The sequence below is a fragment of the Panthera tigris genome, chromosome A3, assembly GCF_018350195.1.
Source record: "Panthera tigris isolate Pti1 chromosome A3, P.tigris_Pti1_mat1.1, whole genome shotgun sequence".
Classification (NCBI taxonomy): domain Eukaryota; kingdom Metazoa; phylum Chordata; class Mammalia; order Carnivora; family Felidae; genus Panthera; species Panthera tigris.
In genome coordinates, this window is record NC_056662.1 from 118891178 (window position 1) to 118913523 (window position 22346).

The 22346-nt window shown below is 39.7% G+C and overlaps 1 protein-coding gene across 3 annotated transcripts in view; it reads left to right on the forward strand.

Moving 5' to 3' along the window:
• Window positions 1-8337: 8337 nt before the first annotated feature.
• ASXL2 (ASXL transcriptional regulator 2) overlaps window positions 8338-22346 on the forward strand; it is a 125877-nt gene continuing 111868 nt past the window's right edge. The window contains exons 1-2 of one of the 3 annotated variants that reach the window (XM_042982344.1): window positions 8338-8597; window positions 8959-9186. Coding sequence is in view for 1 of the 3 variants with exons in the window: in XM_042982341.1 (XP_042838275.1) it covers window positions 8541-8597 (57 nt within the window). In the remaining 2 variants the exon portion in view is untranslated. Of the gene's footprint in view, window positions 9187-22346 lie in introns of all 3 variants that reach the window. The other 2 variants (XM_042982342.1, XM_042982341.1) reach the window with 2 other exon arrangements.

Consider the following 22346-nt stretch of genomic DNA (forward strand, 5'->3'; position numbering starts at 1 on the left):
AAATTATAGCCAATGTCCCTGGATGCAAAAATCCTCAACAAAAAAATGAGCTAACCATAGAACAGATCAATGAAACCAGGAACTGCTTCTTTGAAAAGATCAACAAAATTGATAACCCTCTAGCCAGACTGATTAAGAGAGAGAGAGGCAGAGAGACAGGGACAGAGAGAGACAGAGAGAGAGAAAAACAGAGGGAGAGAGAGAGAGAGAGGACTCAAAAAATGAGCGAACAGGGGTGCCTATGTGGCTCAGTTGGTTGAGTGTCCGACTTCAGCTCAGGTCATGATCTCATGGTTCCTAAACATTAAATCTTTTTTTCTAAAAATTAACAAACCAAATTCCACAGTACATTAAAAGGGTCATACACCATGGTTAATTGAGATTTATTCCAGGGGTGTTCAATATCTGCAAATTAATGTGATATGCCATATTAAAATGAAAAATAAAAATCATAAGATCATCTCAATAGATGCAGAAAAAGCATTTGACAAAAATCAACATTTTTTCATGATAAAAATTGTCAACAAACTGTGTACAGAGAACATACCTCAACATAATAAAGACTGTATTTGACAAGCCCACAGCTAACATCATAGTCAATGGTGACAAGCCGAAATATTTTCCTCTAAGATCAGGAACAAGTCAAGGCTGCCCAGTATTTAAAAAAAAAAAAAACAACTTAGGGTGCCTGGGTCTCTCAATTGGTTAAGCATCCAACTTCGGCTCAGGTCACGATCTTGTGGATGAACCATTCGAGCCCCATGTCCTGACAGCTCAGAGCCTGGAGCCTGCCTCAGATTCTGTGTCTCCCTCTCTCTCTGCCGCTTCCCACCTTGTGCTCTGTCTCTCTCTCCCTTAAAAATGAGTAACATTATAAAAATTTTAATTTAATTAAATTAATTAATTAATTTTTTTGAGAGAGAGAAAGGGCTCAAGTGAGGGGCAGAGAAAGAGAGGGAGAGAGAGAAAGAAACCCAGAAGGGGCAGAGAGGGCAAGAGAGGGAGGGAGAGAGAGAGAGAAAGAGAGAGAATTGGCACTCATCCAGGGCTGGTGTTTTTACCTGAAGCAGGGCTGGAGCTTACCCAAAGTGGGGCTTGTGCTCACCAACTGTGAGGTCATCACCCAAACCGAAGTCAGATGCTTAACAACTGAGCCACCTGGGTACCCCAATTTAATTTACTTTTTAAGTTTTTTTTTTTTTTTTTTAACGTTTATTTATTTTTGAGACAGAGAGAGACAGAGCATGAACGGGGGAGGGTCAGAGAGAGGGAGACACAGAATCTGAAACAGGCTCCAGGCTCTGAGCTGTCAGCACAGAGCCCGACGCAGGGCTCGAACTCACGGACCGTGAGATCATGACTTGAGCCGAAGTCGGCCGCTTAACCGACTGAGCCACCCAGGCGCCCCATAATTTACTTCTTAAAAGTAATCTTTACATCCAACATGGGGCTCAAACTCAAGACCCTGAGATTAAGAATTACATGCTCTACCATCTGAGCCAGCCAGGTACTCCAAGGATGCCCATGCTTCCCGCTTTTACTCAACATAGTACCGGAAGCTCTAGTCAGAGCAATTAGAAAGAAAAAGAAATAACAGGTAACCAAACTGGAAAGGAAGAGGTAAAATTGTCTCTATCTGCAGATGGTATGATATTATATGTGGAAAACCCTAAAGATCCCACCCCAAAACTGTTAGAACTAATAAACAAGTCAGTAAAGTTGTAGGATAGGATAGAAAATCAATATGCAAAAATCAGTTGTATTTCTATACACTAATAATGATCTATCAGAAAGAGAAATTAAGAAAACAATAGCATTTATAATAGCATCAAAAAGAATCAAATACTTAGGAATAAATCTAACCAAGGAGGTGAAAGATCTGAACACTGAAAATTACAAGACATTGATGAATGAAATTGAAGAAGCCACAAATAAATGAAGATATTCTGTTCTCATGGATTGGAAAGATTAATATTGTTAAAACCTCCAGACTACCCAAAGCTATCTACAGACTGAATACAATCTCTATCAAAATTCCAACGGCGCTTTTCACAGAAATATGAAAAACAATTCTAAAATTTGTATGAAACCACAAAAGGCCCTAAATGGCCAAAGCAATCTTGACAAAGAAGAATAAAACTGGAGGCATCACACTTCCTGATTTCAAGCTATATTACAAAGCCATAGTAATCAAAACAGTATGGCATTGGCATGAGAAACATAGATCAATGGAACCTCATAGAGACCCCAGAAAAATACCCACATGTATATGGTCAACTAATTTATGACAAAGGAGCTCAGAATATATGCTGGGGAAAGGATAATTTCTTCAATAAATGGTGCTGGAATAACTGGATAGAAAGTGATCCTGGCATCAGACAGACTTAGCCCTACAATGAACCTGCTACCTGATGAGGAAGTTAAAGATTATGTAAACTATACTGCGTTCAGTGTCTAGGATTCTGCCCAATATATAATAGCATCATTGTCTACCTTGAAGTGACAATCAGATATCCAAGTCGTGTGAGTAGAGAGGTTGGGATAGTAGGATCCATAGGTACAATTGTGAAAACCTGAGGAACTGGTCATGGGAATTGCCAGTCTTGACTTTGTGCTTTAATGGACAATCCTGTGAGCAAGGAGGTGAAAACAGAAAGACTCCTCCGTCATCCCATCCTGCTGAATGCCAAAAACTCTAATTTCTTGGCCAATAATGATTTCCTACAGATGTACAGAAACTGGTGGCATCGGGATGCCTGGGTGGCTCCGTTGGTTAAGATTCTGACTTTGGCTCAGGTCATGATCTTGTGGCTCATAGGTATGAGTCCTGTGTTGGGCTCTGTGCTGACAGCTCAGAGCCTGGAGCCTGCTTTGGATTCTGTGTCTCCCTCTCTCTCTCTGCCCCTCCCCCACTCACACTCTGTCTCTCTCAAAAATAAATAAACATTAAAAAATATTAAAAACAACAACAACAACAACAAACAACTAGTGCCATCTTTCTTAATAATAAGATTTCCAGGGCACCTGGGTGGCTCATTTGGTTAAGCGTCTGACTCTTGGTTTTGCCTTGGGTCATGATCACGGGTTCATTAGTTCAAGCCTCAAGTCAGACTCCATGCTGTCAGCCCTCTCTCTCTGCCTTGCTCATATGCATCCTCTCTCTCTCTCTCAAAATAAATAAATAAACTTAGAAAAAAAGATTTCCAATAACAACTTCATGAAAAATAATTCTTTACAAAACTGCTTTAGTGATATTTTTGCCAGTGCCTGCCTCATAAAAGATGTTGAAGATATCACTGCTACCCGAAAAGCCTGGCATGTGGCCCATGGCCATCATGATAGAAGCTGTGTTCCAACATGGGTGTCTTGGCAGATTCTGCACATTTAGACTCTAGCATGATCAACAAGGAAATGTACCTACTTATTTTATCTATGTGTCTATTATCTATATCTACTATTTCTTTTTTCTTTCTTTTTTTAGAGAGAGAGAAAGAGCATGAGCAAGGGAGAGAGGTAGAAGGAGAGAGAATATTTTTTTTGAGAGAGAGTGAGCGCAATTAGGGGATGGGCAGAGAGAGAGAGAGAGAGAGAGAATCCCAAGCAGACTCTGTGCCATCAGTGGGGCTTGAGCCCACAAACCATGAGATCATGACCTGAGGTGAAATCAAGAGCCAGACACTCAGCCAACTGAGCCACCCAGGTGCCCTTAGAGATAGAGAATCTTAAGCAGGTCCCGTGCTCAGCACAGAGCCTGATGTGGGGCTCAATCCCAGTCACTTCCTCACTGATGATGTCACTTTTATCATATACTAAGTTCTGTTTATACTAAGGGCTGTTTCTAAATTAACTAATATGTCAGTTTTGGAATCAGTTTCCAAAGTTTTGGTTATTCTTTTTATTCATTCTAAAAGTTTTAATACCTGGTGGGGTAAATCTCCCTCATATTACTCTTAAAAAAAAAAAAACTGTATTGGGGCATCTGGGTGGCTCAGTCAGTTGAGCGTGGACTCTTGATTTCCTCTTAGGTCATGATCCCAGGGTCATGGAGTCGAGCCCCATGTCCAACTCCATGCTCAATGTGGAGCCGGCTTCTCTCTCTCTCTCCTTCTGCTCTTCCCCCTTCTCCCCCACCAAAAAAAACCTGTTTGTTTTTTTTTTATAAAGAAGATATCCAATTTATTTTTTTAATGTTTATTTTTGAGAGAGAGAGAGAGAGAAAGAGAGAGAGAGCGCACGTGAATGAGGAAGGGCCAGAGAGAGAGGGAGACCTGGGATTAAAAGCACTTAGAATAGTAAGACTTTTTAAGAACGTGGTTTGTATATTTATTTGTTTAGAGTCTTAGTTTTCTCAGAAATTGGCTGTTTACATTATATAGATTATGAACAGTGCAGACATTTCCCCTGGACTTTAGTTCTAATTTTAGGCTTGAGCGTATCAATATATGTGTCTATGTACACACACATATATGTATACACTTTTGTGTAGCTAATGAGAATAGAACTTTTAAAACTTTCTTATCAGTTTTTTACTGGTATATAAAACACTGGTTAATTTTTTTAAAGGATTTTATTTTTTAAGTAATCTCCATATCCAACGTAGGGCTTGAATTTACAATCCTAAAATTAAGAGTTGAATTCTCTACTAACTGAGCCAGCTAGGTGCCCCAACACTGGTTAATTTTTTAAAATAATTGTTTAATTGTGGTAAAATATACATGAAATTTATCATTAAACTTTTTAAGTTTATTTATTTTTGACAGAGAGAGACACACACACACAGAGAGCATGAGTGGGGGAGGGGCAGAGAGAGAGGGAGACACAGAATCCGAAGCAGGCTCCAGGCTCCAAGCTGTCAGCATAGAGCCCGATGCAGGGCTCAAACCCATGAACTGCGAGATCATGACCTGAGCCAAAGTCGGACACTTAACTGACTGAGCCACCCAGGAGCCCCTGAAATTTATCATTTTAATCATTTTTTTCATTTTAATCATTTTAAGAGTACAATTCAGTGACATTAAGTACATTAATATTGTTATACAACCATCACCACCAACCATCTCCAGAATTTATTCATTATCCCAAACTGAAACTTTGTAACCCATTAAGCCTGTTAATTTTTATATAAGTATGTTTAATCAGGATTCCTGGGGCACCTGGGTGGTTCAGTCGGTTTGGTGTCTGACTTCAGCTCAGATCATGATCTCACAGCTTGTGAGTTTGAGCCCCACATCAGGAGGCTCTGTGCTGACAGCTCAGAGCCTGGAGCCTGCTTCAGATTTTGTGTCTGCCCCCCACCCCCATTCTCTCTCTCTCTCTCTCAAGAATAAATAAACATTAAAAAAATCAGGATTCTTAAATGAACTTTTTTATTGTAATCATAATTTGGATTTCACTGATACTCATGAAGTACATATTGTTTTTTTTTTAATTTTTAACTTTTTTTAAAATTCATTTTTGAGAGACAGAGAGAGACACAGCATGAGTGGAGAAGGGGCAGAGAGAGGGAGACACAGAATCTGAAGTAGGCTCCAGGCTCTGAACTGTCAGCACAGAGCCAGATGTGGGGCCTGAACTCATGAACTGAGTGATCATGACCTGAGCCAAAGTCGGACACTCAATTGACTGAGCCACCCAGGTGCCCCTGAATATTGTTTTTATACATATATTGCTTAACTGAATTTCCTCTTTTGTGAATTGTCTGCTTATATGTATCTGCTTAACTGTACTTGTCTCCTGCTTCTATCTGAACACAGATTCTTCTCATCCTCAGTTGGTGCCTCTGCTGGTCCAGGTGGTTTACCTGGTGATATGACCCAGAGCCTTATGCCCGAAGGGTCATTAGCCCCTGATACCAATGCCCTTTATAGGCCATGGCTGATGTACTTTTCCATTTACAAAATGGGGTAAGAAAGCACCAAGGGATACTCAAGTGAATTACCTGGGTGCCGAACATCGTCCTTCCATCTTCCATTGTGTAACAGAATTCCAACTTCCTCTTGATGATTGGGATCAATCACCCCTGCCAACATGGTGACTTGTCTGGAGTGCCTGGCTGGCTCAGTTGGTGGAGCATGTGTCTCTTGATCTTGGCGTTATATGTTCTAGCAGCACGTTGGGTGCAGAGATTACTTAAAAATAAAACAAAATTAAAAAAAAGATGGTGCCTTCTTGTCATGTCTGCTGGTCCCTTGATACAAGGCATCTGAAATGCTCAGGCAGCAATTATAGCTTGAAGTTCAATGGGACTCCTGCTGTATCTATTGGTGGAAGCAGTCCCCTTTGGAAACCATGATTTCTGATTGAGTTGATAGGATGCACCAAGCAGGGTCATTCCTACCTTCACCCCTTCATTTCCAGACCCATATATTCTACCTACTGGGCACAAAGCATCATATATTGCTAACTGATTTAGAGTGTATGAATGTGGTCTTCAGGATGGTGCCTTATCCTCACAAGATATTGTTTCAGAGCTGGTGTTTCAGTGTTCCTTCAATGAGCTGTTGCATTGCTTAACATCTAGGGATGGAGACTTCTTGAATGGACTCCAAACCTAGGCCTTTTTTTTTTTTTTTTTTTTTTTTTTTTAAGACTTTAAGTAATCTCTACATTCAACATGGGGCTGGAACACACAACCTGGAGATCAAGAGTCACACACTCTATTGACTGAGCCAGCCAGGTGCCCCTAGACCTAGACTTTAGAGGAAGATGGTACATACCTTGAGTGCTATGGAGAGTGCTGTGAGTTACTACAAGGATTTGTGAAAATATGCCCAAATCAATTATGCTGTTATGGAGCTGTTTGATCAATGTCTGAAGTTGAAATATAAGGAAGTATCTAGACGGCCTCTCAAACTCCCTATTAAGACTTTTTTTGGGGTGGCATTTGGGCTTCTCAATCGGTTAAGCGTTTGACTTCGGTTCAGGTCATGATCTTACCAGTTCGTTGGTTTGGGCCCTGCATCAGGCTCTGTGCTGACAGCTCAGAGCCTGGACCCTTTTTCAGATTCTGTGTCTTCCTCTCTCTCTCTGCCCCCTCCCCACTCACACTGTCTTTCAAAAATAAAATAAACACTGAAAAAAAAAAAAAAAAAACCAAACCTTTTTTTTTTTTTTGGTATAACAGCCCCTTTTGAAAAATTGAGAAAGTCATGAGTTCTTTTCTCAAACATGCACAATTACATTAAAATGCTGTTCATAATTTTAGGGGGTCCATGGGGTTTTGAAGCCTAACCATGGACTCCAAGTTAAGTATTGCTCTCACCTGTCTTTCCTCCCAAGAGGCAGCCCAACTCTCAGTCCTATTTTAGAATATAGTATAGGGCTAAGTTTACTAAACTAGATACAACTTCTGAAAGCAGATGGATTTGCGAGAACAGTAGGCGTTACTGCATATTCTTTTTACCTTGCAAAGTATAAAAACATGCGATGGAAGATGCCACATTCTGGATTTTCCAGGAGGCTGTTTGGACCCTACAGACAATTTTTGACTACAGACAGCTGACTCATTCAGCAAATATTTACTGGGTGCCTGATATTTATAGGCACTGTGCAAGTGACTAAGGTCCCCAAGAAAGAAAAGACACCATTTGGGTCTTTGATGAGACTATTCACTTGAAAAAGTGTGAACGCAGTTACTTGTGGCCTTTAAGAAAGGGCTGAAGGGATCATCTTAAGTTTTAAAGGAATCCTTGGAGATGGAAAAACGGCTCTTGAGCTGGCGCCTTGATTCTTGGTTTCCCCACAGCCTAGAATGGTGAGCTTGGCAGGTCGAACTCAACTTGCCTCATCTATCCAAACGGGTTAAATGAGCAGACAAAAATTGTTGCAAATCGTCACAAAGATAACCTTTGTAAACCTGAACATGCACTAATGAAAAAACACAAGCACGAGGCTTATTGAAAGCGATAGCTAGGAAAGTCGCCGATTGGGGGAAAAGCACGGCTCTTCCAAGCCTCTACAGCCACCAAGGCGCCCGGCACGCGGTCAGAATCCGTTCAATAAGCCTTCCGGGACGGATCAAGTTCCGCTTCCGCAGGCAGATTTTTCGCTGTAGGCGTGAGCACTGGACGCTCGACGCACTTTAGCGTCGGACCTCCCTCCCGCGCATGCTCCAAAGGATAGGCAGAGAGCGGAAGGGCGGGGGAGTGACGGGACGCAGCGGACCGTCGGCTCGTTCGTCTTGCAGCCCCGCGCGGGAGGCGGGGGCGCGCGCGCACGTTCGCGCGTCCGGCTGCGTACAGTAGTGACGGCCGCGCGGGAGCGGTCACGTGATCTCAGCGGCTGCCTGTACAGTAAGGACCCAATATGGCAGCGGCGGTAGCAGTGGCAACGGCAGCAGGAGGACCGGCCGCCCCATAGACCCCCGCCCCCCCCTCCGCGCACCACCCCCGCCGCTTCCTCTGCTTGGGTGCTCCTCGGACCTGACTTCCCCTTTCTCCCACTTTTCCCGGCACCGCGGGAAAAGCATCGCAGGGCAGAGCAGGCAGGGAGGGCGGCCGGAGCCCGGACACGGGAGCCTCCCAGTCAGTTCAAGACCCGACATGAGGGAAAAGGGCCGTAGGAAGAAGGGCAGGACCTGGGCGGAGGCCGCCAAGACGGTAAGGGGGAGGGAGCGAAGGGGAAGCCCGGGAGAATTTTGTTCCCTCGCCGCCTGCCGGTCGCAGGGGAAGGGAGGTCATTGGCCCAGCGACCCGGCTGAAGGGGGCACAAAACCGCGCGGAGAGGGCGGCGGTTAGTGTCGGGGTTGTGATCCCTGTGGGAATGGAGGCGCCCAGCGGAAGAGGGTCGCCGCGGGGCTGTGGCTTCTCCCTGCGTCTGCGACGAGTCCCCTTAGTGTTTTGAAGCTGCCTCTCGGGGTCACGTCGCTCTCACCTCCACACTGAGGTAGCCCCCGCCCCGGCATGGGGAAGTCTGTTGTGCTTGCACAGTAACCGGTTCTTCTCCCTTGTGCGGCTGAAGAGCCCCCATTGGATGCAGATAGGAGAAGGCTTGTGCGTGCACCCAGCCCCGGAAAGAAGAGAGGAGCGCTGGATCTTGGTAGAATTTACCCGCTATAGCAGACATGCCGCCTGACCCCGGGTCCCCTGCTCGTCTGGGCTCCCGGGTCCAACGTGAGGTCACGAGGCTCTTGTTTTTGTTTGCTGTTGAAGCTGAAAGTGCAGGAGGTGTTTAGAAACGAAGTAACAGGTGGGACTTGTAGAATTTTTTTTTTTTTTCTGTTTCCGTAGAGACCTACTCTGAACAAGGCAGCAATGCATGGTGGGACGTGTAGTTTACCCGGCCTTGACTTTTCCGTAGCTAAAGTGATGGTGGCCTCACGAAGTTGTGATTAGTGGGTAAAATTGTCATTTCCCCCCACTCCCCCCCCCCCCACTTTGTTATAACGAAATTTAGAGGTAGGTTTTAAAAAATGGACAATTTAGGAATGGTGAGACTTTTATTACGTTGTATGAAAAAAACGAAAAGCGTGCATGTATGTAGAAATAAAACGTTGGGAGATGCAGCAGAAAAGTTAGAGACGTAAAACAGCATTTTAGTGTTGGAAAGTGAGAAAGTGGAGGCATTATCTTTAATGGTGAATCATGTCAATAATACTTGTATAATATGAAGACCCCTTCTAAATGAACCTTTATGTGATGTATGGTTTATTTTTTAAATGAATTTTTTTTTCTGATTACGAAAGTAATAAATGTTCACTGTGGGAAAATTTGGAAAATTATAGAAACGTATAAAGAAGAAAATAAATCACATATCTCACCCCTCAGTTATATGTTAATGTTTTGTTACATTACCACCCATTCTTTTTTATTTCCCCAAATTTGGATTCTGTTGTTTATTCAATCTTGTGCATTGTTGTAAACCGTGTGTATTTGTTTTGTAAATTTTATGTGATAGGGGATTGATGAGTCTTAAGCTTGTATTTCTGTTTTAGTTGGAAATGTGAAAAAGTTAGTGAATAAATAAAGGCACATTTTATTTATTGAGTGTTTTCACTTAACAGTCTATCTTCATAATTGTGACTGTGCTGATAGTTTCCTTTAAAAGATAAAACTCTAGAAATAATTTTTTTGGTGGTGGGGAAATTGCTTCTTCACAGAAGACTGTTAGACTTTCTTCTACTTGATGAATACCTCAAGACTTTTTCGTTTTATTAAAAGAAGGCTGGCAAATTGTAATTATAGGTAAGCAGACCACAACCCTAATATATTAATTTATTTCAAGTCGCTAGAATCTTAAGAGTATTTTTTGCATTATGATCTCTTTGGATAAAATAGTCTAATCGTTGGGAGATTGTGACAAGTAGGAAAAGTTTGCATCTGCTGTTTAGAGTTTCCTATAATAGGTTAATATATTTGCTCATTTATTTTTATTTTTATTTTTTCAATTTTTAATTTAAATTCTAGTTAGTTATATTTGCTCATTTATAATAAACATTTCATGCCGTAGTTAGCTATGTTTAAAAGATGGAAAGGCTAGTTTAATAAGTAGAGTACTGAGTGAGTTCTTGAAGGGATCAGAATATTAGTGGTTTGGTATTTTTATTTGATTCTGACAAATGTAAAGCCTCAATCTAAGTTAAAATTAGAATGAGAGTGGTGACACTAAAACTTTTTTTTTTACTAGCAGGCAAAATCTAAAAAGCACCCTGCTCTTTGGTTCATTTTATCATCTGTAAAGTGAGGAATTAAACTAAACCTCTGCATTCAGAAGATTTCCATTTGTAAGAAGGACTAGGTAGAAGTAAATGTAGGGGGAATAGACAAAAGTCAGTCTTTAATATTTCAGAATAATGAGATCAGAAAATTAGTGTTTTGACAAACGGAAGTAACTTTGACCTAAATTAAGAAATGTTGCATATATTTGTAAGATCAAAACGACTAGGAGAAGTAAGTCTTAAGAAACTTATTTCAAAAAAAAGAAACATTTCATAGGCATTAGGGTCAAATGTTCTAGGAACAGTTTCAGCAAGGAAAGAATAAAATTACGAAAACGAGCACTATCTGCTTCTTTTTTCATTGTGTTCTTGGTACCTGCATTGTAGGGCTGTCCTGTTTTAGGGAGCACTGTTAAAATGAGGTTGTATTTCTGACCAATAGTATAGCAACAAATAAATAAAATTAATTATATGTATATGTACATGTTTGATGTGAGGGTATGCATGGAGGTGAGAGCTACATGGATTGATGTAAGGTTGTTACAAACCTGAAAAAGCAAGATAATATTCATAATTACTGTATAATAGTAAAATTATATCAAAAGGCTGATTAAATGTAGAACATACAGACTAGTTCCAATAACTAGGGACAGCGGAGAGAGGGATGATGGAGTTGAGATTCTGTAGAACTTGAATGCTCATTCACTGTACTGGACTGTCTCCCTACTGATTTTCTATTTGCCCTATATAAATACACTAGTTATTAAAAAGCTTTACTTGAGTATTTAAAAAAAATTTTTTTTAAGTTTATTTATTTTGAGAGAGAGAGTGCATGTGCAGAAGGGGAGAGAGAGAGAGAAAGAACTCCAAGCAGGCTCTGTACTGTCAGTGAAAGGAGCTGGATGTGGGGTTCGAACCCATGAATCCATGAGATCATGACCTGAACCGAAATCAAGACTTGGACACTTAACCCACTGAGCGACTTAGGCCCCCCCATTGTTACTCAAGTATTTTGTTAACAGTCTTGGATGTTTTTAATTTTAAGGGTAGCAGTGATGGTGATGAAATGATTGGGAATTAGATCTATAGTGTTTGGTTTGACTTGAATACAAAGATTTGTAGTAAGCCAGAGATCTTGAGAACCATTGCACTGACTTTAGAACTGTGCTCAAAGTTAAGCTCATGCTTTAAAAAAAAAAACACACACACACACACACACCAAAATGAACATTGTATCATCTAAATATTTAATGACATCCCTGAAGAATTTAGCTGTTTTTGCAACAGCAGAGCTTTGGAAATACTACAATCTTGTTGATCCTGTTTTCTCTTTTGACTTTTCCCTTGTTACTCACCACAACCAGGGAAGCGTTAAAAGGGGAAAATGTCCTAAAAGGACAAGGTAGTTGTGATTGTAGGTGGAAAGGACAGGGAGGCAACCTTAAGAGATTCTATACTAGAGGTACCTTTGGATATCTTGGGAGCAAAGAGGTCAGGGTACGTGAAGTGAAGTATGGGTGTTAGAGGTGAGCACAGACTGTCTTGTATAGGTCTTTAGCATGTGATTTGTGGGCAGAAGATTTCCCTTAGTGATTAATGTTATTTTGAATGTACATAGGTTTTTATTTTTGACATTTGCCTAAAGTCATTTAACTTTAGGGAATAAGATGGAAGGTAGAAAAAAAAAATCTTTTCTTAATTAATTAATTTTTTTGAGAGAGAGGGAGAGAGTGAGAATCCCAGGCAGGCTCTGTACTATCAGCGTGGAGCCTGATTTGGGGCTCAAATTCATGATCGTGAGATCATGACCTGAGCAGAAACCTAGAGTTGGACACTTAACTGACTGAGCCACCCAGGCGTCCCTAGGACATTTGTAAAAAAGAAGTAATGCTCAGAGGCTAAAAACTTTTGTGGAGGAAGTATAGAAAATGGAAAATAATTTAAAATATGATAGAAGTATATAATGAATAGAAAGATGTTTTCTAGAAAGATGTTTAGGAAAACTTCTTAACAAAATGTACTTTAGTAAAAATAGAAGTCTTAGAAATTTTCTGTACCCTTAATCTTTACCATGAGTAGTTTTTTTCTTAAAAATTATGAATACAAGTACAGACTTAAAAGCCAAGCCTGGTTATATCCTCTTGGATATATATTGACCAGGCCAGAGTCCTTTTTAGTCTGTATTTGTATTGTATTTGTAGTAGTATTAAAATCTCCAGGAAAGAGTGTGCATCTTGGAAAAAGATATTACATGTATTGTTTATAGACTGTTGGAGGTAAAACTGGGCAAAATCTTGGAATATATAGAAAATAGAATGAGAGAGCATTGTAAGGGGCATGGATTAAAAATTGACAAACTGCTGTGATCCATAATTTTCAAAATACCAAGTGCACATTTATATTTATTATTTCAGCTTTATTGAGTTACAATTGACATAAAATTGTAAGATATTTGATACGTGTATGAAATTGCTATCTGCAAGTCTGTTTGTGCTGGGTGATTTGATGTAACACTCTTGACTGATGTTCCTTCTTGCCATAATATTAAAGTTCCCCTGTGTTTTGCTTCTTGAATTCTGTGTTATTTTCAGTTTGTCTTTCCTTCTGTCTTGTTTTTATGTGCCTGTCTTAAAAGCCCACAAACCTCCTAACAACTGAAAAAAAAAAAAAACAAACAAAAAACCAACAGACCTCTTTTGAGCACATAAATGAAACATTTCTATGAAAGGTGCTGCTGCTACTGCATCTCCTAGAATTCTGACAGGAGCTGAGAAAATAGCATCACATTTGTAGAATGCCTTGCTATTTCCTCATCTGCAGACTCTTTTTTTCTTAAAAGGCTGTGCAGTTTCGCTGTCGGTGAAAGGGCATTTATGTTTTTACTATAAAAGCTGTTTGGAAGGAGGCCAGTGTGTGGAAGATACAACTGCAGGGAACTCATCAGTAGGGTTCAATACCTGCTATCTTTGTCCTTTTTACCAAAGACCTCTGAATGCCTCTCTAGTGCTGTAGTCTTTCTTTCTATATTGCATAGAGACCAGCCTCATAGTTTATAGTAGTGTGCAATTTAGTAATTTTATTTTCATTTATTTTATTTATTTTTCTTTTTAAAGATTTTGTTTTTCAGTAACTTCTACACCACCGTGGGGCTTGAACTCACAACTCTGACATCAAGAATTCCATGTTCCATCCACTGAGCCAGCCAGGCGCCCCTTTAGTATTTTTAATACAGTTTGATTTATCCATCATGTTTTTAATGTTGTTTTAAAAGGTTATTGAATATACTAAATTTTATTATTTTTATTAAAAAAATTTTTTTAAAGGTTATTTATTTTGAGAGAGAAAAAACATGAGTTGGGGAGGGGCAGAGAGAGGGAGAGACAGAATCCCAAGCAGGCTCCAAGCCATCAGTTGAGGGCTCGATGTGGGACTGGAACTCATGAACAATGAGATCGTGACCTGAGCCTGAGCTGAGATCAAGAGTCAGACGCTTAACTGACTGATGACTGAGCCACCCAGGCACCCCTTTAGTATTTTTAGTACAGTTTGATTTGTCATGTTTTTAATGTTGTTTTAAAAGGTTATTGAATACACTAAATTTTAGAATTTATATATGACTTAAAAATACTGGTTTGAGTTACTTTGAGTTTCTATTAAAGCTATATAGGCTCATTTATTTTTTTTAAATGTTTATTTTTGAGAGAGAGTGGAGGGGAGGAGCAGAGAGAGAGGGGGACAGAGGATCTGAAGCAGGCTCTGCTGACAGCAGACAGCCTGATGTGGGGCTCGGGGCTCATGAACCATGAGATCATGACCTAAGCCGAAGTCTGATGCTTACTGACTGAGCTACTGCCTAGGTGCCCCTAGGCTCATTCTTAAAAAAAAAAAAAGAGGAACAGAAAAGTGTAAAGAGTTAATCTTGGATGAGTCATTCTAATAAAAACAAGATTAAATGAAAGTCTGCATCCTGAAATGTTGACGATATTTAGTTACCATACTGAAATTACAGTTGATAGTTCAAATATAGCTTTCTGGACTTCTAACTCTGTATGTAGAGATAATACATAAATATGCATACCTACTTATATTTTATATACAGTTTTGCAACTTGTTTAGTTGTGAATATCATGGATACCTTTAATGTCTGCCTCATTTTAATATCTGCCTCATTCCCTTAAATGTTTTAATATTCCACTGTTTTTATTTATTTATTAAACATTTTTTTATTTTTATTTTTTAGTATTTATTTTTGAGAGAGAGAGAGCAGGGGAGGGCAGAGAGGAGGGAACGGAGTATCTGAAGTGGGCTCCATACTGACAGCACAGAGCCTGATGTGAGGCTCGAATTATGAACTGTGAGATCATGACCTGAGCTGAAGTCAGCCCCTTAACTGAGCCACCCAGGCACCTTGATATTCCATTGTTTTTAAATGTACCATCATTAAAAAAAAAAAAAAAAAAAAAAATCAGTTATTTATTTTTTGACTTATAGGCCATTTATTTATTTTATTTTGTTTTTTAAATAGGTTCCATACCCAATGTAAGACTTAAATTCATGATCCTGAGATCAAGAGTCGCATGCCCCACCGACTGAGCCAGCCAGGCGTCCCGATGTATAGGCCATTTATAGCATTGTTTTGTTTTTTTTTTTTTTGCTGTAACAACTAGTTCAATATATACATGTGGGCATATGCATGTACATTGTTTGTGTGTCTGGATGCATGTGCTTTTGTGTGAATAGAATAGTTAAGAGTTTGTAAACTTGAGTTTGTGCCAATTTATATTCCTCTCGAAAATTTTGAAGGTTACTGCCTTTTTCCTACTTTTCTCTAATCCAAGGAATATATCAATCTTTATTCTTTGCCACTTTGATATATTAAAAAAACATTTCTTTTGTTAAGTGGAACTTGATGGAAATGTTCTATATCTGTACTGTCCCAACACAGTAGCCACTTGTCATATGTGGCCATTTAGCACTTGAAATGTGGCTAGTGTGACTAAGGAACTGAATTTTGAATTTTATTTAATTTTAAGTTTAAATAGCCTTATTTTTGGGGGTGTCTGGTTGGCCCAGTCAGTAGAGCCTGTGACTCTTGATCTCAGGGTCCTGAGTTGGAGTCTCATGTTAGGTGTGGAGCCTATGTAGAAAACAAAACAAAACAAACCTCAGTAAATAGTCTCATTTGTTTAATGGCTACCATTATTGGACAGTGCAGGTATAAAGTAACTTCCTATACTTATTGACTATCTGTATGTTTTTCAGTAAACTTGGCTGTTTAGATCTTTTGCCTTTTTTTTTTCCTGGTCCCTTTTATACTAATTTTTTTTTAAGTTTTATTTATTTAAGTAATCTGTACACCCAACATGGGGCTCGACCTCATGACCCCGAGAGGAAGAGCCAGCCAGGTGCCCCTGTACTAATTTCTAAGGTTGTTTTGTAGATTAAGGAAATAGTTTTTTGTCATTCATGTTGCAGATCTCTTTCTCATTTTTGTCTTTTGATTTGACTGATTTATCCTTTTTTTTTTTTTTTTTTTTTTTGCTGCCTGGACATTTTTTATTTTAATGTAAACAGTTTTATCAATCTCTACCTTTTATGCCTTTCTAGGTTTTGAGTCCTGTTAAAGAAGATTATTAAAGATTGTAAATAGAGTATAAATTTTAAAAGATGTTCAGCTTTGGGGCACCTGGGTGGCTCAGTTGATTAAGCGCCTGATGTCGGCTCAGGTCATGATCTCATGACTCATGAGATTGACCCCTGCATCGGGCTCTGTGCTGACTGTTCAGTCTGGAGCCTGCTTCGGATTCTGTGTCTCCCTCTCTGTCTCTGCCCCTTCCCTGCTCACACTCTGTCTCTATCTCCTTCAAAAGGATATAAAAACTTAAAAAAAAAATGTTCAGCTTCAAAGACATATTTTTCCTAAATGTATGTTTCATTGTGGACAAATAAGGGGAAATTCAGTTTATATATCAGTAAGATTGTGCCCCTTGAAGGCAGAAACTTTTACTTTGTTTTTAAAGTTTTTCTTTTTTAAGTTTTTTTATTTTGAGAGAGAGAGAGAGGCAGAGGGAGAGAGAGAATCCCAAGCAGGCTCTGCGCTGTCAGTACAGAGCTTGATGTGGGGCTTGAATCCACAAACCATGAGATCATGACCTGAGTCGAAATCAAGAGTAAGCCACTACTGAGCCACCCAGGTGCCTTGAAGGGCAGAGACTTTTAAATGTTTCTGTCTGCAGAGCTTAACTCACTTTTTTGCACATGAGTGCTGAATCTTTTTTTTTTTTCTTTACCTTTTTTTAAATTGGAGATAAAAATGAAGACACTGTTCTCTTGAGTGAGTGCAATTTATTTTTTAAATTTTTAATTAATGTTTATTTTGAGAGAGAGAGTAGGGAAAGGGCAGAGAGAGAGAGGAAGAGAGAGAATCCCAAGCAGTCTCTGTGAACTCAGCTTGGATCCCAATACGAGGCTTGAACTCACGAGCTCTGAGATCATGATCTGAGCAGAGATCAAGACCCTGACGTTTAACCAACTGAGCCACCCAGGCACCCCATTTTGCTTTATGTTTTTGAATGAGAAAACTATTGTGAAGATGTTCTTTCTTAGCAAATAAGCACAGAGATTTGAGACTATTGTAATGAAAAGCCCTTTAACCTCAGGGACCCCATTTGCCAGTTGTTTCCCAAGGTGAATGTGGAATCACACAGAGACTTCAACTAGCTGTGAACAACTTTAAGAACTCACTGAAAATCCTTTTCCTGCTTCAGGAGATTCTGCACAAAATTCCACTCTTAGACGTTAGGAACTGCCTATAGAGAGGGCCATGAGGCAAAGAGTGGCAGAGAGCCTCTAGGAGCTGAGTGACTCCTGGCCAAAAGTCAGCAAGGGAACTAACTGAAAGGGACTTGAAACCTGCCAACAAATAAGCTTGGTAGTAGGCTTGGAAAAGAATCCCAAGCCTCAAATGAGTTCAGTGTCAGTCCCAGCTGACACTTTGATTTCAGCCTAATGAGACCCTGAGCAGAAGGCTCCGTTAATCCATGCTCAGATTCCTGACAACGTAGAAGCTGAGATAAAATTATGTTGTTTTAACCTAAGTTTCATAATTAAACATAATCACAAAATAAATTTGTATTGTAGAGGCTGTTTAATAGCAAACAAGACTAATACTAAAATTTGGTGGAGAGGGAACATGGCAGGGTTGGTCTCAGAATATTTGGCCTGGGTATTGAGGGATGATTGATAAAACGTTAGGTGAATTCACATAGGTGAATATGGGTAAGGGCATTTTAAGCAGACAGAAGAGCTGAAAAGATGGAACACTGAAAAATGCAGGGGATGTTTGATGCATGGCTAATTCACCTTTGAGTACTGAATGGTGAAAGATCAGGCCAGAAGAGGTAGGTTGGGGCCAAAATGTGGATAGTTTAGAAGTTGGGCTGACAACTATTTTGATTTTAGGAACCGTATGGAGTTTTTATGCAGGAGATAGCATCACACCTGTGTTTGAGCAGTTTTGGTCATTTGAGGGATTTATTGTAAAGAGGTTATGAGGGTTACAGTACGGCTGTCTTGAATTAAAAGGATGGGAGGGGGTATAAATTTTTTTCCATATCATTCAAATTTTTCTCATTTTATATCTATTCTACCTACACCGATCCCACTTACAGCTCTCCAGCAGAAGCCTTTAGACCTGCTGGTCTTCTGAAGTTTTCACACATACAGGAGGTTATTGAATGCTGTTTAACACAACAAAACCTTACCATTCTTGAAATGAAAAAAGAAAGCAAAACTCTTTACCCAGTTATACTAGCTCATGTTGATTTTTCTTCTCTCTCTGAGTTCCCGTATGACTGTTCTTTCCATACCATTGTCCTCTGCACCACTGGTCTTCAGGTTTGTGCCAGTGGTAGAATCAATCAGGGCCATGTGTTGCACAACTCCAGAAGGAGCCAGTCATACTGTATTAAATGTGACTACTGCTCCTGGGAGTCGAACATCACAGTAGCTCTGGGTTGCATGTTGCTTCTTGTGAAAACATATTTAATGTTATTTCTCATTAAAAATTAGACACATTTTTGGGACACCTGGGTGGCTCAGTCAGTTAGGCGTCCGACTTCAGCTCAGGTCATGATCACACGGTTCATTGCTTTGAGTCCCCCGTCAGGTTCTGTGCTGTCAGCTTAGAGCCTGGAGCCTGCTTTGGATTCTGTGTCTCCCTCTCTCTCTCTTCCTCCGCCACTCATGCTCTGTCTCCCTCTGACTCTCAAACAAAGGTTAAAAAAGTAAAAAAAAATTAGAGACATTTTTGCCAGGGGAAAACCTATTACAAGTTTGTGATACAAAAGTCACACTTTGAGGGCAGATGTTGGAGGGGATAGAAGGACAACTTGCCTATTTTTTTTCATTTAGTCCTGGATTTGCTTCATATTTATTTCCCAAGTTTGTTTTCTAGCTGACAAGAGGTAGCAAATGGTAGAGATTTAATGGAAATGATTGTTAAACTAACTTTCTGTAGACCTCCCACCAGGAATTTGTATATTAATTCAAGGGGTTATAAAAGTTGTCCGTGAAGATATTTATGTTTTATGCTTTTAATCTTAAAAGTTGTGTGAGCATGTTTGTGATTTAAATTGTGCCTTAAAACGCTATAATTTTTAAATGGCTTTAGTCTCCTTTGTATCATTTTTAGATATTTTCTCAATCTGTATTTGGTCAACATTTTTGTCTTTTTTCTCATTAATGGTCTAGATGAGGGTTGACATTTTATAAATTTACTTCGATTTATTGTTTGTGAATCTTGGTTCTGAGTTAGGATTACTGTCTTTTCACTTTATTGGGCTTAATTTATTATTGAAGAGTAATTGACATATAATATTGTATTAGTTTCAGTTATACAACACAGTGATTCAGTGTTTACATACATTATGAAATATATATAATTTGTCACCATACAAAGTTTTTATAATATCATTGACTATATCCCCTATAATGTACATTATGTACCTGTGTCTTCTTTACCACTGGAAGATTGTACCTCTTAATCCCCTTCACTTATTTGGTCCATCACCCAGTTCCCTCTCCTCTGGCAACCATCAGTTTGTTGTCTGTATCTATGGGTTTGTTTCTGTTTTGTTGGTTCATTTGTTTTGTTTTTTAGGTTCTACATATCAGGGAAATCATATGGTAATTGTCTTTGTCTATCTGACTTATCTCACTTAGCATAATATTGTCTAGGTCCATCCATGTTGAAATTTAAAATAAATATATTTTAGTTATAGTAATATGTAACATAGGTTTCTTTCATTTTGCAAAAGTTTCATGAATTAGAAAAAAAGAAAGATCACTTATTCTGTCTGACACAATATAAACATTTTGGGACATTTCCTTTTAGTCTTTGATACATTTTTTTCTTTTTGGTTGTAATTAGTCTCTCAGTTTCTAATCTGCTTTTTCTTTTTTCTTCACATTTATTTATTTTGAGAGAGCATGAACGGAGTGGGGGTGGTGCAGCGAGAGGTGGGGGGGACAGAGAATCTGAAGCAGGCTCCAGGTTCTGAGCTCTCAGCACAGAGCCTGTCACGGGGCTCGAACTCATGGACCTGAGCTGAAGTCGGATGCTTAACTGACTGAGCCACCCAGGCGCCCCTCTAATCTGCTTTTTCATGTTCAAAAATACTTTCATTTGTCATTTTCTGGGTTTGCTAATAATAACCCTTTTTTTTATGGCTGAAGGGTATTTCATGAAGTGGTTATGTCTTAAATGCTCAATACTATTATGAAAATTAGAAACCTAAAATGACCACTTTAATGCTGTAGTGACTGTCTTTTTATTTTCTACTTACACATACACTTGTTAGCTCATCTCAGTATTTTGATTTAGAAGTTTTTATTTAAAAAATTACCATGCAGTAAAAATTGACCTTTTTGTTACACAATTGTGTGAGTTTAACACATATAACTACCACCACTGTAGTCAGGTACAAGCCTGAATATCTTATATAGTTACCCTCTACTTGTCCCTGACCCTTGGCAACCACTGACACGTTCTTCATCACTAGTTTTGTCTTTCTGAGAATGTCATATAAATGGTGTCATATGGTGTATAACCTTTTGAGACTGGTTTCTTAAATTCACTTTAATGCCTTTGAGATTCATCTGTGTTGTTTTGTGTATTAATAGTTAATTCCTTTTTATTGCTGAGTGGTATTTCATTGTACTAATGTATAATGGTTTATCCATTCACTGTTGAGGGATGTGTAGGTTGTTTTTATTTTTTTGGCAAATAAGAATGGAGCTGCAGTAAAAATTTGTGGGCAGAATGTTAAGTTTTCATTTCCCCAGGGCAAATACCCAGAAGTGGGATTGCTGTGTAATGAATAAGTGTATGTTTACCTTTACAAGAAACTGGGAAACTTTTTCAGAGTGGCTGTATCCTTTTGTATTCCCACCAGCAATGTATTTGAAATAGAGTTGCTCTTCATCCTTGCTTGCTTTTAGTACTGTCAGCACTTTTTATTTTAGCCATTCTAATATGTGTGCAGTGATAGATCATTGTGATTTTGATTTTCCTAATGGCTTATGTTGTTGAGCATCTTTTTTTTTTTTTTTTTTTAAATGCTCATTCATTTTTGAGAGCAAGAGAGTATGTTCGTGCACAAGCAGGGGAGGGGCAGAGAGGGGGGACAGAGGATCTGAAGGGGACTTTGCGCTGACAGCAGAGAGCTGGATGTGGGGCTCGAACTCACCAGTCGTGTAAACAACTGAGCCACTCAAGTGCCCCTGAATTAAGTGTCTTTATTGGGGAAAGCCAGTATTACAGTGGACTTCAGAGTTGGCACTGGAGCCTTTTTCTTGCCAAAGGTGGGCACAGCATTGACAAAGCACTGGTTATATTGCATCTGCTGCTTGGCTTGGCCTGTCGTGGTCTTCTTTTTCTCCTGTTTGGCCACCTTGGGAGTCTGCTCTCTTATTTTTCTAGCACAGGCCGGGGAACCGTGGACTTTACCTTTAAGCATGGGGCGGGCTACTTCCAGGGTGGTCAGAGCCTTTACTGCACTGACCTAGGGTAGCTTCATTCTCTAAGGGTGTGCCTGCCAGGAGCACTACTTGATCTTCTGGAGCGATGCCCTCCAGCGAGGCTACATGAGTCTTGATCCGGGTCTGCTGTCTCCTGACTGGTCACTTGGAGGGTGTGTAGCTCCTGGGCACCGACAGAGCTGCATGTCAGTGACTGAACTGTGGCCACTGCAGCTGCTACTGAGATGATGGAGTCAAAAAAGAGGAAGGAGTAAGGTCATGGATGTCCTCACCGCCTGTTGTGTGCCATGTCACCGTGTTGAGCATCTTTTTACATGCTTCCTTTCCAAGCGTATATCCTCTTTGGTGAAGTGTCTGTTCAGGTCTTTTGCCCACTGTGTAACTGGGTTGTTTGTTGTTCTGCTGTTGAGAGTTGAGAATTCTCTATCCATCCTGGGTGTAAGCCCTTTGCTGGATATGTGATTTGCAGATATTTTTTTCTGATTACAGGAGAAAGTATTTAGTCTTTTATCGTTAAGTGTGTTAGCTGTAGGTTTTTTATAAGTACTTGTCAGGTTGACCAAGCTCCCTTTTATTTATAGTTTACTGAGAGTTTTTGTCACGAATGTATGTTGAATTTAGTTCGATGCTTTTTCTGAGTGAACTCCTAGGG